Genomic DNA, 16130 nt, shown 5'->3' with positions numbered 1-16130 from the left:
CTCAGCTACCAGGGAAGCACACAGGGAGCTGAAAACCCAGAGAGAGCAAAGACTGACGATAACCCTCAACTCCTGCTGCAATGGGGTGAGTTCTTACACAGTGCTTTAAGGGCTGGCCCTTAATAGGTCCCCCAATAGGGACCCTTCCCTCCCTAAAACACCAGAGAATCACCGAGTCACAGGATGGTTTGGGTGGGAAGGGACATTAAAGACCATCCAGGGACACCTCCCACTGTCCCAGGTTGCTCCAAGCCCCGTCCAACCTGGCCTTGGACATTTCCAGGGCTGGGGCAGCCACAGCTTCTCTGGGCACCCTGTGCCAGGGCCTCCCCACCCTCACAGGGAGAATTCCTTCCCAACACCTAATCATGGCAAACAACAACTGTGCCTTCTGCTGACCTGTTCCACAAGCTCTTCTAGAGGAACTTCAAGCTGAGCCAGGCAATGGATGGGCATCCAGAGTGCAGTGAGTACAGCAAACAGCAGGGCTGTGTGAGCTCAGTCAGCCTGCTTTAATCTTGGTCTAAACACACCTGGAATCAATTCTTCAATTCCAAGGGCAGCAAAACAAACAAACAGGGTCGTGCCTCTGACCAACACAGCAGGGCCAGTACACCCAGAGCACCAAGAGCCAGAGCTGTGCAGGGCACAGGGACCTGATCCACCAATTCCCCTGTGTTTATTATCCCAGTGCTGCACTCCAGCCTTTAGGTTGGACCCCTCAGCCAGGGATGTTCCTGCTCCTGCAGAGCTTGGCCTACACCCCCCCCTTCTGGCTGCACCTCAGCACAGTAAAATTCCTGCAGATTGGATTAAAACTTCATCCATTGGTTTTATAACACAATTTTATGCTAAGCAGTAGAAGTAGAATTGGTTTTTTTTTTAAAACAATTATTACAATTCTTCTCTATTAAAACAATGCAGGTCCTTTACTGGAGGCAGAGCTCAGTGACACTCACTTCACTTTCATCTCCTCTCTCAGAATTTAATTATTCAGAACTTTACAATTCTCCAGAGACCAACAAAGCACATTAAGCAGCTCTGCCTCAGATCAATGAGGAGATTAAATGAAGTACCAATTTGACAGAAGTAAATCGAGGCACAAGCAGCTCTTTTGTCTTGTCTGCAGACAATGAAATAGAATCCCAGGGGAAGGATCCCTGTTCCCAACCCATCAGCCCTCCCCTGGGACCACTCCTCACACCCACATGTGCCAGGAGGGAGATCACAGGTCATTATATGGCTTTGAATATTAACAAGCAAAGTACCCCTGCTTGCTCTGCCTCAGTGAACAGGGTTATTCAACACTCCCCCCGTGTCCTGGCAGAGTGAAAACTGAGCTGGTGCAACCACGTGGTCACGGCTGGGAACTCTGCCCTGCCCAAGGTTCAGTGGGTGCTATTAACACCTGGATCCTCATTAAGGTGCTTAATTACAGCTACCCACAGCTCAGCCCATGGACCTCTGCTGGGTTCCAGTACAGGCTGTGTGTTCCAATACAAAATCTGCAGAAGGTGCAAGGTGTGGTTACACCACAGGCTCCCATCTGCCCGTTTTTGGAGTGGAATTCTCCTTTCCTAAGTGGCTGCTCCCCTCAGATGCTGTCCAGTCTCCTGGAAAGGGAGAACTCTCTGACATGAGATTTTCAGAAGTTCACACTCACTTTGAGATTTTGGCTACACATTCAAAAAAGTTCTCAATTTCCTACTCCCTGCTCTTTTAATTAAATTTAATGTAAGAGCTGTTGGCTTGTTACTGTCCCTGAAAACATCATTCTCTAACGTTTAAAGAGTTAAAGTATTTCAACTGGGTGCTGCCTTTTGCTGGATCTACTCACCCCCTTTGCTTTTCTCATCTAGACCTAGCAGTGAGGAAAAAAAACACTTGGAGGCAACCAAGTCTCCAAGGCCTGAAAAGCAGCAGAGTTCAAGCATTATTTCTCTCTTTGGGTACAGTGGCACTCACCAATCAGATTGAGAGAGGAGTTCTCAGCTTTCTCAAAGGCAACTTGACTGTTCCCAAGAACCAAACCAACCTCAATCTGGAAAAGGGAGGGAAACAAATAATCACATTAATTGCTATTAGACTCAGCTTCAGATTGCTCCTCAGGTATCCCCAAAAACAGGAAACAGCAGCAAAAGCTCCACTACAAAAGTCTGAGAAGAATATGAAATAACAACACCTCCTCTAAAACAAACATCACCAAATGGAGAAGCTCATCAGGTGTAACAAAGTGGCTTTTTAAAGTTCTTGGTTCAGTTCAAACCCAACTATGTTATTTCAGCAAGACCCAGCAAGTAAAGAAGAAAATAAAATTAAAGGAAAAATCAAAACTGGACATAACTGGAAGACAAAAAAGCTCAAGACAAATGTGTTTCTATGAATTAGTACTTAAAGACCAAGAGATATTCCTTGTATCTTCCCCAGCCCTGGACTTCAGTGGGGACTGCACTAAACTGCAGGCAGTGCTCCTTGTTTCCTCTGACACAACAGACACAGCCAGGTGAGGCACGTGTGACTTCTCCAAATGCAGGTACCCTGAACTGCTCCTGACCTGCAGCATGGACTTGATCAGGACTTAAATGCCTGCAGTCCCCAAGGATGGACATGAATTTCTGGGAGCCCACCTTCTGCTTTTTGCCTGTTCCAGACTCCCCTTTGAGAATGCTGGGATCCATGGCTTCCATGTCCTTCACCAACAGCCCAAAGAGCTTGTCATTAAAGCTGAACACGAGCTGTAGAAAGGAAAAGACTCATTAAAAAAAAGCTAGAAAGGATTTGACAACACTACAAAGATTTGAAGGGAGAGAGGCCTGGAGACTGAGTTTACCACCCAACAACTCCCACATGGTTTTTACCCTGTAAAGCTCTAGGGTGCTGACCACGTTCTTTCCCTGCCCCAGCTTAAGAGTGACAGATCAAAAGCATCAAAACATGAAGTCAACTGAAAAAACTCAAAGAGAAACTCTCCTTCCAAGAAAAGCTTCTCTTTCCCCCCCCTTTTCCTCCCCAGCTCAATGTTCTATATCATCACTTGACATTTTCCTCTCACTTTAATTACTGGTGCCAGGCAAGGAGAACAATTTAGCTCAAAACTTTTCGATCTTTCGCGTTTCAGTTTGACAAAGACACCTCAGGGACAGTGCTAATGAGACAGGATGAATGGAACAAGGAGTAGGGTCCATCCCACAGGAAACCAGCCTGGCTCTGCACCATCCCTTTCCTCTGAGATTACATTTGCAACTGGTTTAAGATTCAGACCCTGCAAGTTGTAAACTACGAGAGGCCAACCTCAACCTGTCCTGAGAACATGGTAAAGCAGAGGCTGCCACAGAGAGCTTTGCAGGGGCAGAAGCCCATCTGCTGCAGAGCTGAGCAGGGCCAGTTACAGGGACAATAGCTTTCCAAGATCCTCAGGGAAATATTTCATCCCTGTCTTACTACTGGAGTCCATAGAGTAGCAATAAATCATAGAATCCCAGAATGGTTTGGGTGGGAAGGGACCTTAAAGATCATCCAGTCCCACCCCTGCCATGGGCAGGGACACCTTCCACCAGCCCAGGTTGCTCCAAGCCCCGTCCAACCTGGCCTTGGACACTTCCAGGGATCCTTGCCCAGGATCTGGGCAACCTGTGCCAGGGCCTCCCCACCCTCACGGGGAAGGATTTCCTCCTAATATCTAAACCTGAGAGGTGCCACTGAGAATGAACTAAACCTGGTGTTCATCTCAATCTTGAGACAAAAGTGACTTCTCAGAAGACTCCAGGAGCTGCCATGTTCATAATCCAACCAGGCCACGACACAGGGAGACCCCAGCTCTCCCAGGCCTTGGGATTTTCCTCACAGATTTCTTCAGTTAAGGATAAGACAGATTTTAACCCCCTCTGCCCATCGTGTCAGTGAAAGTCAGGATGGTTTGACTTTTCACAGAGAAACCATTCCCACAACAAACAATTCCTGGCCTTTGTAGCGTCAGTCCCTTGGACCCCTCCCGATGTTCCCTTCATGTTCAGTTCATGGTATTGAAGCCCATTTTTGCCTTAAAATCCCAAAGCAAAGCCCACCTGCTGGCCCACGGAGAAGGCCTGGCTGTTGAACTGCTGGATGAACTCTGCAGCCATCTTGTCTGTGTCGTAGGGGTTGGAGTCGATGTTCTTCTTCTGCAGGAAGTCGATCTCGATGGTCATGGTGCCGATGCACTGCTTGGCCTTGTCAAAGGTGTACAAGGAGACTGGTAAAACAGAAAGGAACAGCACATTTCAGAGCAGCAGAGTGTCCCCAGTGCATTGAACATCTGGCAATACAAGGCTCCAGCACGCTCAAATACAGGACTTGTTCATGTGAAGAGAACAAAGAGAGCCAGTCCCTGGCTGAAGTTGTTACCAGAAGACACACACAGGTCACCACAGCACACACACCAAACATCCCTCCTGGGATGAGAAAAGGCCACCCAGGAATGAGCTGTCAAAGAAGGTTCTTCCAGGAAATAGGGATAAAGATAAAACACAAGCACCTCCTGAACTGAGGTCTATCTCCTGGTTGGAGTTCTTTCCAAAAGGGATATGGCAGCAGGGTTATCCCTTTGGTCCTGCAAGGGCACAGCAGGAGCTCCTCCCACCTTACAGTGATTTCCTTTTACTTGCCAAACCTCCAGGCTTTGTCAACTAAAAGTTTCTGGAAAGAACATCAGTCCCTGGCTTTGGTCACATCCCAGGCCCGAGGGGTCAATGCACACAAGCAGCTCTTACAGCCAGGACTGGCTGCAGGCTGTGACACAGAGCAGAACCCCTGCAGCCCATCAGCAGAGCACAGCACCAGCTCCAAGAGCCTGGAATGGCCCAGAGAGAGGCGGGATGGGAGGGCAGCAGGGACCTCCTGGTCTGGGAAGGCAGCCCTGGCTCCAGGTGTGCATCTCCAGTGGGAACACGGGAGCTGAACTGCATGGAGGGCAGGACAGCCAATGCACTCGCAGCACTCGGGCAAACCCCTCACCTGGAAAGCCCTTCCCACGGCACCGGGGGCTCCAGGGCTCAGCATCACTGCTCCACTGACATTTAAAGCACAGTTCTCACATTATTTGGGGACCACAACCAAACGGGAGCCCTGGGAAATCACTGGGTTTGTGAACACTCCTCCCTACCTGCACAATAACATCACAGTCCCTCCCGCCCTGCAGGGAGTCAGATGACATTTAGTCACTCTGCACAGAATTACTGCATCAGTTTTCCTAACACAGGCTCCCACAGAGTTGGGAAGTTTACAGCAAGGCCCAGGCCAGGTACACTCACAAACCTGCTCTAACAGCTAATGACACAGTATGTTACTGATTCTTTCCTCTAATAATTTCAGGACTAAAAAGTATTGATCTAGAAACCAGTTGGCACGTAATCAGCAACCACACAGGGGTGAGAAACAAAATAATTTACGGGTCTCCCCTCTATTATAGGTTATTCTTCAGTTAAAAAAAAAACAAATCAAAACAAAACTAGGTAGCAAAAAAATCATAGAATAGCAGAATCATTAAGGTTGGAAAAGACCTCTAAAATCATCAGGTCCAACCATCCACCAGCACCATCACCATGGTCACCACTAACCCATGTCCTCAAGTGCCACATGCACGGGTTCTCTGAACACCTCCAGGGACAGGGACTCCACCACTGCCCTGAGCAGCCTGTTCCAAGGCTCTGCAGCCCTTTCCATGAAGAAATTTTCCCTAATATCCAATCTAAACCTCCCTTGGCACAACTTGAGGCCATTACCTTTCATCCTGTCACTTGTTTCCTGGGAGAAGAGGCCAACTCCCACCTGGCTCCACCCTCCTTCTGGTATTTTTATGGAGCAATAAGGTCTGCCCTGTCCTCAGTCTCCTTTCCTCCAGGTTAAAATCCTGGCTTCCAAGCCCGGTGTGTGAGGCATCCAGGGGTGTAGAGAGGCAAAGACCCACTGCAGCCTGTCACTCCAAACACACCAGGCTTCACACCCAAGCACTGATCCATGGACCTGCTGAGACCACAGGGACTGGGAAAACAAAGGGCCAGGAGCCAGCTTCCCTGACAGCACTCCCAGCCCAGGCTCAGTCCTCCTCACCTGTGACATGGGATGCTCTGCCCACAACCCCCGGGGAGGGAATTCCCTGGAATCACTGTAACCAACTCCAGTGGCCTAATGAACTGTTTGCTCCACCTCAGAGACCAGGAGCCAGCCAAGCACCAGAGCAGGTTTCATCAGAGCCAGGGAAAGGAGGAGTTGCCTCCCCAGGAGCACAGAGGTGACTCCTGGGGGTCCAAAGAACAGACATGATCCATTACCTTCACCTGCTGCTGCAAAGAACAGAGACCCTCCTGGAACAAGGGGCTGACAGGAGTGTGCTCAATATTCCAGCAGCTACAGACAAATTCAACAGCTGCACCTGACAGTGATCCACTTGTTCCCAAAGCAGAGGGAACAGACAGTTCCCAAAGCAGGGTGACAGCACGAATGAGGGAAAGACAGAGCGAACGGGTCTCCTCCAAACATTGGCCAAGGCTTGGGAGGCTCGATTGAGACTTGATATTGAAACACAAATCTTCCATTTGCACAATGGTATCCCTGTCCCTTCATCAAGACACAGAATATTCTCAGTTATTGGTGCAAACATCAGTTCTGCTCACAAAGCACAGCACTCCAGGGCTGCCTCTGGGCACTCTGGGCACTAAAACCTCCCCAGTCTCAAGATTAAAAGGCAGATGCCAAGAAATTCCCCAAGGACAGGAGCTGTCCTCTGTTAGCTGGTGACCCAGGAACAGACTATCCAGGACATGCTCAGTGTTCACATCTGCATGTGGACACTGCTGTCCCACACAGAGCCGTCTGGAGACACTGCCAAAACACTCCTCCAGGCTTTGGAAACGTTAAATGCAGAAAGCCTGCAGGCAGAAGAGCCCCTCCCTCACTCACGAGGGCCTCACCACCTGAGGAAGGGCTGGGGGTCTGAGACTTCCCAGTTTGGTTTCACTTCAGTATGAAAACATGAATTCGGCTTTTACAAACACGTCACAATCACACTGACAACTGACTTACCATCAATCTCCTGTCCAATGGAGAGTCCAGCCCACTTTCTCTGTGAAAACAAGACAAAAATGTCAGGAAGCCAGTCCTTCCACCCAGAGGCTGCCTCCTCACCCAGAGGAGCAGGATCCCCTGAGAACCTTCAGCAGCAGAATGGGATATCCCACAGACAACCAAATTAACACAAAACAAGTCAAACACAGGAGAATCTCTTTAAATAACTCTACCTCTGACTTCAGTGGGTTGTTCTGTCCAACCTTCTTCCTCTTCCTGGTCTCCTCATCATCCTTAGCAGAGAATTCTGGTGCTGGACGGGGCTCTTGGCCCTTCTGCTCATTTCCTACCAAAGCTCAGGTGCTGAGCACACCACAGGCACCAGAACAGCTCTTCCACCCTCTGTGAGCATTTTAAAAGCTTACACATGTACAGCAGCTGCAGGGAATTGCTGCAATGTGCTTTAAGGTACAATATTACCTAAACCAAGAGAACTGGTAAGAGTGAAACTGTTTGAACTCTTTATGTCCCTCCAAATACCTGTAGATAGATTTGTGCCACACAGAACCTCAGGAGAAGTAAGAAATGGTTCAATAATTATGTGACACAACAATTCTTTACAATTCCAACAGTTCTGGCTTCACAGTTGCAAAAATGGTACTTTTGCAGTGGCTGTGTATTCACAGCCCACACCCCAGGCTGTGCTGTGTTCAGGGTCTCTCAGGCATCAGAGGCTCCAATCACAGACACAGGCTTTGGGAAATACTGGAAATCAAAACCCAGCATGAGGAAGACTCCAATGAGCAGGGGCTGAAGCACCTCTGCTATGGAGACAGGCTGAGGGAATGGGGGCTGTTCAACCTGGAGAAGAGAAGGTTCTGGAAAGATCTCATTGAGGCCTTTCAATACTTAAAGGGGGCTTAAAAAAAGATGTGGATAGACTTTTTAGCAGGGCCTGTAGCAATAGGAAAAGGGGAAATGGTTTTAAATTAAAAGGGGGTGGATTCAGACATTTTATAGGGTGAAGGGGTAAAACTGTGGCACAGAAAGGTGGCAGATCCCCCATCCCTGGAAACGTTCTGGTCAGGCTGGACAGGGCACCCTGGTCTAGTGGAAGGTGTCCCTGCACACTGCAGGGAGTTTGGACCAAACAGACTTTGAAGGTCCCTTCCAACCCAAACTGCTCCATGATCCCCTGAAATAAAGCACTGCCATAGCCACTTCTCCAAGGTGAGCACCAGGCTTCACCCCTCGGCACAGGAGCTTTCCTGGCTGGGCAACAACTGGAACCTACAAAAATCAACCCTACACTTGAGGTTCGTTTTTCTATTTAGAAGTTAATTGTATTAATTATTTATTCTAACCATCATTTAACATCTGATAATGACTTAACTAAGGAGGAGGAGACCAGGGTTTTTGTTTGTTTGTTTTTTTTATTTTATGCATATTCATCTAAAAATACCAACAATGACTGGATGAAGTCAGTAAGACTTCTGGCAGGTCTTAAAAAGAGAAAAACAGAGTAAAGAAACCCTTTAAATTCAAGGGAAAACGGGGAACAATAAAAATTCACAAGGAAGGGCAGACATTGCTGTCTTCTTTTTCAAATAGTTTGTTTCTGGTGGGTTTTTAAAAGGTTAAATTGCACCTTTTCCAGTATCTGCATCTCACCATGTGCTAAAAACAGACCAAAGAAATACAACCATGGTCACTTCAGTTGTAGTAAAAGTCTGCTTGAACTTCTGCTGTCAGAGATCAAATGTGCAGGAACCACAGTGACTCCAATCAGAACCTATGTTCAATCCTGATCCCAAAAGAGATTTTGCTTGTTCCATAGTAAAGCAGGAAGTCAAACCACCCCTACCTGGGGCAGGCTGAAGGCGATGCTGCCGGGGACCACTGAGTGGTGGGTTCTCAGCGTGAAGATGTACTTGTGGTTGGGAGAGGTCTTCACAACAACATGTCTGGAAGAGAGGACAGTATTTTACTTTGATATATGCACCAGGAGATTTTACATTGCTCAGAGCTGTGAGAATTCAAAAGGAACATCCAGTTTCTCTCTGGTGCTGTAAAGAAAAAACAAAAGCATTAGAGCCACAGCAGGACACAGTGAGACAGGAGTCCAGCACCTTCACTGCATAACGTGATCTCAAAGCCCAACTGCAAGACACTGTACCAATCATTACTATTTACATCCCCCCAGCAACCCTTTCCTTCAGCAACTGCTCTGTACCAGTGTGAGGGAACCAAACTATAACCACAAACACCAAGGCTGCTACAGCTAAAAATCAACACTGGTTTCACACCTCAGGCATTAACACCAAAGCACCAACATTTTAACCCAGTACAAGCACTATCCCCAACTGTGACTCCAACCAGAAACAGGTGCAAAGCCCATACAGGGGTCTCAGTATATTGTTTAGAGAAGTTTGATCGTAGAAAAAAAATGGAAGGAGTTTCTGTACAAAAAGCAAAATCAAACAGACCCTGAGGCTGTTCCTCCTGATAACCAACTGATCGTGAACCCAGAGAGCATCCGAGTGCTGGAAAAACCAGCATCGGAGTGGCTGGAAAGTGGCCCAGCTGGAAAGGACCTGGGGGTGCTGCTCAACAGCAGCTGAACACGAGCCCAAGCTGTGCCCAGGCGGGCAAGAAGGCCAATGGTCCCTGGCCTGGATTAGAAAGAGTGTGGCCACAGGAGCAGGGCACTGATTGTCCCCCTGGGCTGGCACTGCTGAGGTCACACCTTGAGTGTGTCCAGTTCTGGGCCCCTCACAGCAAGGAGGACATGGAGGGGCTGGAGCGTGTGCAGGGAAGGGAACGGAGCTGGGAAGGGGCTGGAGCAGCAGGAGCAGCTGAGGGAGCTGGGGGGACTCAGCCTGGAGAAAAGGAGGCTCAGGGGGGACCTTATGGCTCTGTAACCCCCTGACAGGAGGGGGGAGCCGGGGGGGGGGTCGGGCTCTGCTCCCAGGGAACAAGGGACAGGAGGACAGGGAACGGCCTCAAGCTGTGCCTGGGGAGGGTCAGGTTGGACATCAGGAGGAATTTCTTCATGGAAAGAGTGGTCAGGCCTTGGCAGGGGTTGCCCAGGGAGTGGTGGAGTTTTTGGGTTTTTTTATTTTATGCATAAAATGTTATGCATCCCTGGAGGTGTCCAAGGAAGGACTGGATGTGGCACTCAGTGCTCTGGGCTGGGGGACAAGGTGGGGATCAGCCACAGGTTGGGCTGGATGCTCTTGGAGGTCTTTTCCAACCTCAGTGATTCTGTCACTCTGTGGTTCTGTCCAAAGATCAGGAACACTGTTACAAAAGCAGCAGTGCCAGCAGTCAGGAGCAGCCCCAGCAGCAGCAGTGGCGTGTGCCTGTCTGTCACACTCACCATTTAAGCTGTCAGCAACAAAGATACTCCAAAGCTGCTTACAGCTCTCCTCAGACTCTGCCTGATAGCTCTTATCATGTGATAGGCAGCCTGCCTTTGGCAGGAGAGAGCAAACCCAAAGGAAGCTGGGATTTGTGTGCACTGGTGACAGGGGTGATGATGGAATCAGGTTCCACCTCATCCTCTTCTTCCCAGCTGCCTGCACTGGAAGTGCCCTCGGGTTACACGGGCACCAGCTGTATGCACACCTCCCCTTCCCTGCCTCCTCCTCCGACCCCAGGCACAAGTCCAGGAGCCTGTTAGAGGTGGGAAAGTTCCCTGCAAATGTTTCTGGGGAGAGCAAGGCATTTACTGGCACTGCACAGCAACCACGGTGTCTGGGGACTGAGAGACAGCAGATGTCACTCCTGTCTTCAAGCAGGAAGATCCAAGGAATTACAGGCTGGGCAGCCCCACCTCAGTCCCTGGGGAAGTGATGGAGTAACTAATCCTGGGAGCCAAACATATTAAAGCCCTGGGAGTCACTTCCAGCTTGGATTTCGGAATAGTCAGCATGGATTTACAGTGGAAAATCCAGCCTTACCAATATGGTGAACTGGTGAGCTCTGAGGCTGAAGGGAGAGCTGGAGATGATGTTCATCCCAACACGAGCAACCTTCCCACACTGCCCAGCACAGCCACCCTCACAGACACTGCTGGGATACAGCTGTCACTGGGTGTGCAATTCCAGAGGCAGGAGGTCACTGGGGGTGTGCCCACCCCAGGGGTCCACATGTGGCCAAAACTATTTAACCCCCCCATTCCTGAGCAGCCCAGGGACAGAGCTCCTCAGCCAGACACACCCAGTGGTGCTGCTGGTCAGAGGGACCTCGGCAGGTCCCATCGAGTTCAACAGAGCAAATGGAAGGTCCTCCACCTGAGGGGGACAATCCCACACACCAGTACGGGCTGGGGGACAGCTGGGGGTGAAGAAGACCTGGGTCCCCTGGGGACAACGAGGTCAACAGGAGCCAGCAGCACATCCCTGCAGCAAAGGTGGGTACCATCACCTCTGGGGGCATCAGACAGGAACAGGTTGCACTGGCACAGGTTGCCCAGAGAAGCTGTGGCTGCCCCAGCCCTGGAAGTGTCCAAGGCCAGGTTGGACAGGGCTTGGAGCAACCTGGGCTGGTGGAAGGTGTCCCTGCCCAGGGCAGAGGGTTGGAACAAAATGATCTTCAAGATCCCTTGCAACCCAAACCATCCTGTGATTCCGTGACTAGGGAGAGCACTGGCAGCAAGGACAGGCAGGTGATCCTTCCCAGCTGGAATGCTGCTCCAAGGACTGCTCATTTTAAACTGAGCAGTGGATAAAACAGAGAACTGTCCAGGAAGCCAGGACCAAAAGCAGGAGGGTTCCAGCACAGCAGGAGTAATCCAAATCAGTACCACCACACTGGGTGCGACGCTGCAGAGTGTGAGAGAAACATGTCCATAGGCAACACACAGGTTCCAGCTCTGGCACTGGGATAGTCCACCACAAAATACACCTGATGACAACCAACACCCTGCTGGAAGCAGCTCATCAGACAGGAAAAGATCCAAGATTAAAGCTTCTTAAGCCTGGGATGGATCCTGAGCACTGCACACAACAGTGACTTAAACATGCAGAGATTCAGTGTCTCTGCAGGAAGAAACAAACTCCATGTGGTGGTTTGGCCTGGGCCTTCCTTGGTGACCAGTTTGTAACCAAGGAAGGGCCCAGATTTACCCAGTATTCCCTACGATTTTTACTTAAGCCGGGCTACAAGAAGAAAGGAGGAGAGGCCTTCGCTCTCTTTCCTTCCAGCTTTGGAGGTGCAGGTTCCCTGCTGTTGAGTCTGTCCTGTTGGGGAGCGAGGCCTGGTGGGGCCTTGCCGACCTTGGGAGACGGAGGGTGCCGGCGATCGTTCCGGAGCGACTCTCGGTTGTCCCAGGAGAGTAGTGAGATACTTCTTTGCTAACTCTTTTAGTTGCTAGATATTGGGCTACTAATCAGGATATATATATATTTTATTTTGTTTTTGTTCCTTTTCCCTTCCCCCTTCCCGTTCCCTTGTGAAATTGTATATATATTTCAATTGTATATAACTGTAACATAAGTGTAAATATATTTTTATATATTGCTTTAGCTGTCTCTCTCTCGTTTCGGGTTTTCTTGGTTGTTTTTTTCTCCCTCTTCTCCCTGATGGTTGGGGGGGGACGACTTTTGTGGTAAGGTTTGGAGACTTGGCAGGGAGCCAGCTTCAAACCATATCACTCCACCAGGCTTTGCTTCAATTCAAAACAGAAAAATGCAAGAAAATAAGGACACCTGGTAAAAATACTGCAGGGGGAAGGGAATATCAACAAGGATCTGGTACAAATTAAAATTACTGTATTGGAGCATATAATTCACCAACAACATTTCCAGCCACGCAGAAAGACAGCAGAGCCTGAGAGCAGGCAAAGAGATGCCAGGAAGGAAAATAAAAAGAAAAGGAAAAATAGGGAAAAAAAATCAGCTTTCTGAAAGAAAATACTGGGAAAGGTCAAATCCTGACAGATTCTGTGAGAAAAATCTGCAAAAGGCACAGGAACAACCACATGTCTTCTCAAAGACAGCAGGAGCAGGCAGCTTCCACCAGGCTGGAAGCAACCTAAGTATTACTAATGTTCAAAATAAGGCAACAGCAGAAAAACTAAATGCATTTTCCTATATTGATGTTCACCAGGAAGGAGCTCAGAGATACATAGGGGAAATCTCAACCTCATTAAGAGCTTCTGCTCATAAATGAACAAAAGGAACAACGAATGACCAGGGCCAGGCAGGTCCCAGGAGCTCTCCCAGGTGAAACCGCTGCGTTATTCCACGTGTAAAGCCTTGTCTGGAACGGTGAGAACCAAAGTGTGTGATGCCAGCCCTTAGGAAGGACTCCAGGCCAGGCTCAGGCAACTGCTGGTACATTTGCTGGCCAGGCTGAGCCAACCAACAGACATTAACCTGGGTGTGCATCAGTTTTTATGCACACAGGAGGAGGGAGGGGATGACTCAGGTGTCTGGCAGAGGTGCCAGCAAGCACCTGATCCCTACAGGCAGATATTCCTCTGGTGCTTGTCAGGAAACCTACTGCCATTATCCAGCAAGGCTCCTCAAGGGCTCCTCAGACAACTAAACTGGCATGAGATAGGAGGGATGGTGTTCCCATGGAAAAGGCAGGGATAAAAGGCGAGAACAATTAGTCAGTTCTCAACACAAACAAGAAAACTGCCATTGAGCCAACCTGCCCTGACTGTTGTCCCCTCCCTGCCTGGGTGTGCTCAGCACCTGTTTCTCTCTCCAAACTACCCCAGGAGTCTGCAAGGTAAAAGCAGGTCATGGGAACTCAAGACAGTGCAAGTCCCCAAAATCCAGAGCATGGCCTCCCGTGAACTCCTGCAGCACCAAACAGTGACTCATTCCTGCCCAGCTCACAGGGTGTGCAAAATGGAGCACCAAAAGATGGAGAGCAGCATCCTGGGGCTAAACCAGCTCCAAGGTCAGACTGCACACCCGAGCAGCAATGGGCAGTGTCAGAGCAGAGCCCTGGGTGGGACTGTCCCCAAGGCCACTGTGTGCAGGCAGTGGTGGGCAGGGACATGAGGTACAGCCACTGCAGGGCTGGCTGGGGCTGGTTCCAGGGATCTGCAATGCAGCACTGACTCCAGCCTTCACCAGGAGCTTCCCTGTGCTCTGCAAAGCAATTTACAGCATCTGCTCCCACCAAGCACAGGCTGTGCCCGCGGGAGCTCTCAGTGCTGCAAACGAGCAGCTCTCAGGAGGATGAGCCCGGCCAGGACCACGGCCAGCTGCTCACCCAGCACACCTCGGGGCGCTGCTTCCTGCAAACCTCCCCAAGTGCCACGGCAGAGGGCTCTGGGAGCAAAAGGAACACGGCCACTGCTGCAGGTCTGGCAGCTGGGTCCCTCCAGGACACCCAGACTGGAGGAAATTAAGGTTTGTATAATGCATGAGGTACAATGCTCAGTGCAGGTATTTTTGTAACTCAATTACTCTGGAAAAAAATCTACCAGGGGAAAACCACCATTTGAACAGACCAGGATACCTCCCTGTCCAAATACACACTTTCACCTGCTTCTGGCTCTAAAAGTTCTGCTCATTTGGGGTTTCTGGGGTGGTGGGTTTGATCTGTTTTGGTATTTTATACTCAAGTTGGGCTCATGAAATCACACTTCAGTTCATGCCTCAAGGGCCAGGACAGGTCCCAGGGCAGCAGAGCTGAGTGACAGCACAGAGAGGCAGGTCCTAAACACATCCCTGCATTCCCAGAGTTCAGCACCACTGTGCCCTCCACCCTCAGCAGAGTTCACCTGGGGCAGGTATTTTATCTGAGTGGATCATTCAGTATCTCCTTTAACATTTTTTCCCATTTTTCAAACCCTCTCCTGCCTTGTGCTGCATGTGATACTCCCTTCCTGCAATTAATTACTCCTGTCTACAACCTACATCCTGAATTCTGGGAGAACCTCCCTAAAGCTGCACCAAAGCACAGAAACCAAACCTGTTAATTGGCTGCTTTGAATACAAAACCCTCCTGTGTGGGCTGAGCTGAAAAATTCATCTGTTTTCTGCCTTTCTCACAGAAGTAAAACCCAGAGTCAGGTTCTGTCAGCCACCCCAGAGCTGTAATTAAAGAATCCAACTTGTTGTGCCCACACTCGGGCTGCTTTTCCCTTTTGTCCTGGTGCATGAAAACCCTGAGAACAAGAGGGAGTTCTGACTCTGCTCAGCACTCCCATACGATGTGACAGTGAAAAAATGCCCCGAGTAACACAAGTAAATGACAAAAATGTTTTTTAAATAGTTCAAATATTCCAACTGTGTAATAGGAAGAACAACAAAACCAAAATAAACAAGAAAGATCACAAAAAGGCCTGAAGTCCTTCATTAAAACAGTGATCCTGTTAGTTAAGCAGATGCAGTTCCCAAGGAAGAAATGCTTCAGAGAAACAGTCAGAATTATTTTAGCACCTCCCATTCTGAGAAAGAGCCATGTTTAAAGTTTTAGTCTCTAAAGACACAGGAGTTTTGTTAAATAACCTCCTGTATTCACCCTCCCAAATCTGAAATGCCACTCCCCCTCCACCCAAACTTTGACAACAATTCCTTTGGGGTTCAAAGCTGCCAGAGCAGCAGTGACACTTACTGCCCAGACTGGAAGTCCTTCTCGTTCACCACAGCACAGTTGGTCAAGGACAGCTCATCTGTGGGACATCTTGCTGCTTGCATAGGCTGGGAGAGAGACGGGGGAAAAAGTCAAACCAAATTCTGTTTTCCTTGTGCTAAGCCAAGCCTCAAGACTTCTGTCAATCCACAAAGCACAAAACAGGTCTCGTGAGTTCTGGCACAGAGTCCATTGGTACCAACAAGCTCCTCTCCCTCTTCCAGGTCTCTCCCAACACTTCTGTGTCACAGGTACTTCCATCCCAAAGCTCTGTGCCGTGGGAGTACCCTGGATTTTCTACCCTACCTATAGAAAATCCTTTAAAATCCCCCAGGAACAGGCCTGCCAGGCAAATGCTGTACCCCTGCCAGTGAAGCCTGGTGCTCATGAAGCTTCCCTGGGCACTGCCACGAGGCAGCAGGTACCAGCATTCCCTGGAAGGTGTTTCTTGCCCAGTAACAGGACACTGGGATATTCTGAAAGCTGCT

At 49.4% G+C, this 16130-nt stretch overlaps 1 protein-coding gene across 2 annotated transcripts in view; it reads right to left on the bottom strand.

The window, feature by feature from the left end:
* NSF (N-ethylmaleimide sensitive factor, vesicle fusing ATPase) overlaps nucleotides 1-16130 on the bottom strand; it is a 66605-nt gene that overhangs the window by 38059 nt on the left and 12416 nt on the right. For both annotated transcript variants that reach the window (XM_027711896.1, XM_027711894.1), the window contains exons 2-7: nucleotides 15625-15710; nucleotides 8906-9005; nucleotides 7060-7099; nucleotides 4065-4231; nucleotides 2628-2735; nucleotides 1966-2041 (exon numbers count right to left, since the gene is read on the bottom strand). In XM_027711896.1, coding sequence (XP_027567697.1) covers nucleotides 1966-2041; nucleotides 2628-2735; nucleotides 4065-4231; nucleotides 7060-7099; nucleotides 8906-9005; nucleotides 15625-15710 — 577 coding nt within the window. The remainder of the gene's footprint in view (nucleotides 1-1965; nucleotides 2042-2627; nucleotides 2736-4064; nucleotides 4232-7059; nucleotides 7100-8905; nucleotides 9006-15624; nucleotides 15711-16130) is intronic.

This window comes from Pipra filicauda, unplaced genomic scaffold (genome assembly GCF_003945595.2).
Source record: "Pipra filicauda isolate LSUMZ 115617 unplaced genomic scaffold, ASM394559v2 scaffold336_size1087642_pilon, whole genome shotgun sequence".
In the NCBI taxonomy this organism is placed as follows: Eukaryota; Metazoa; Chordata; class Aves; order Passeriformes; family Pipridae; genus Pipra; species Pipra filicauda.
The sequence above is the reverse complement of the archived record's forward strand: the minus strand, read 5'-3'. Positions and strand labels throughout refer to the sequence as shown.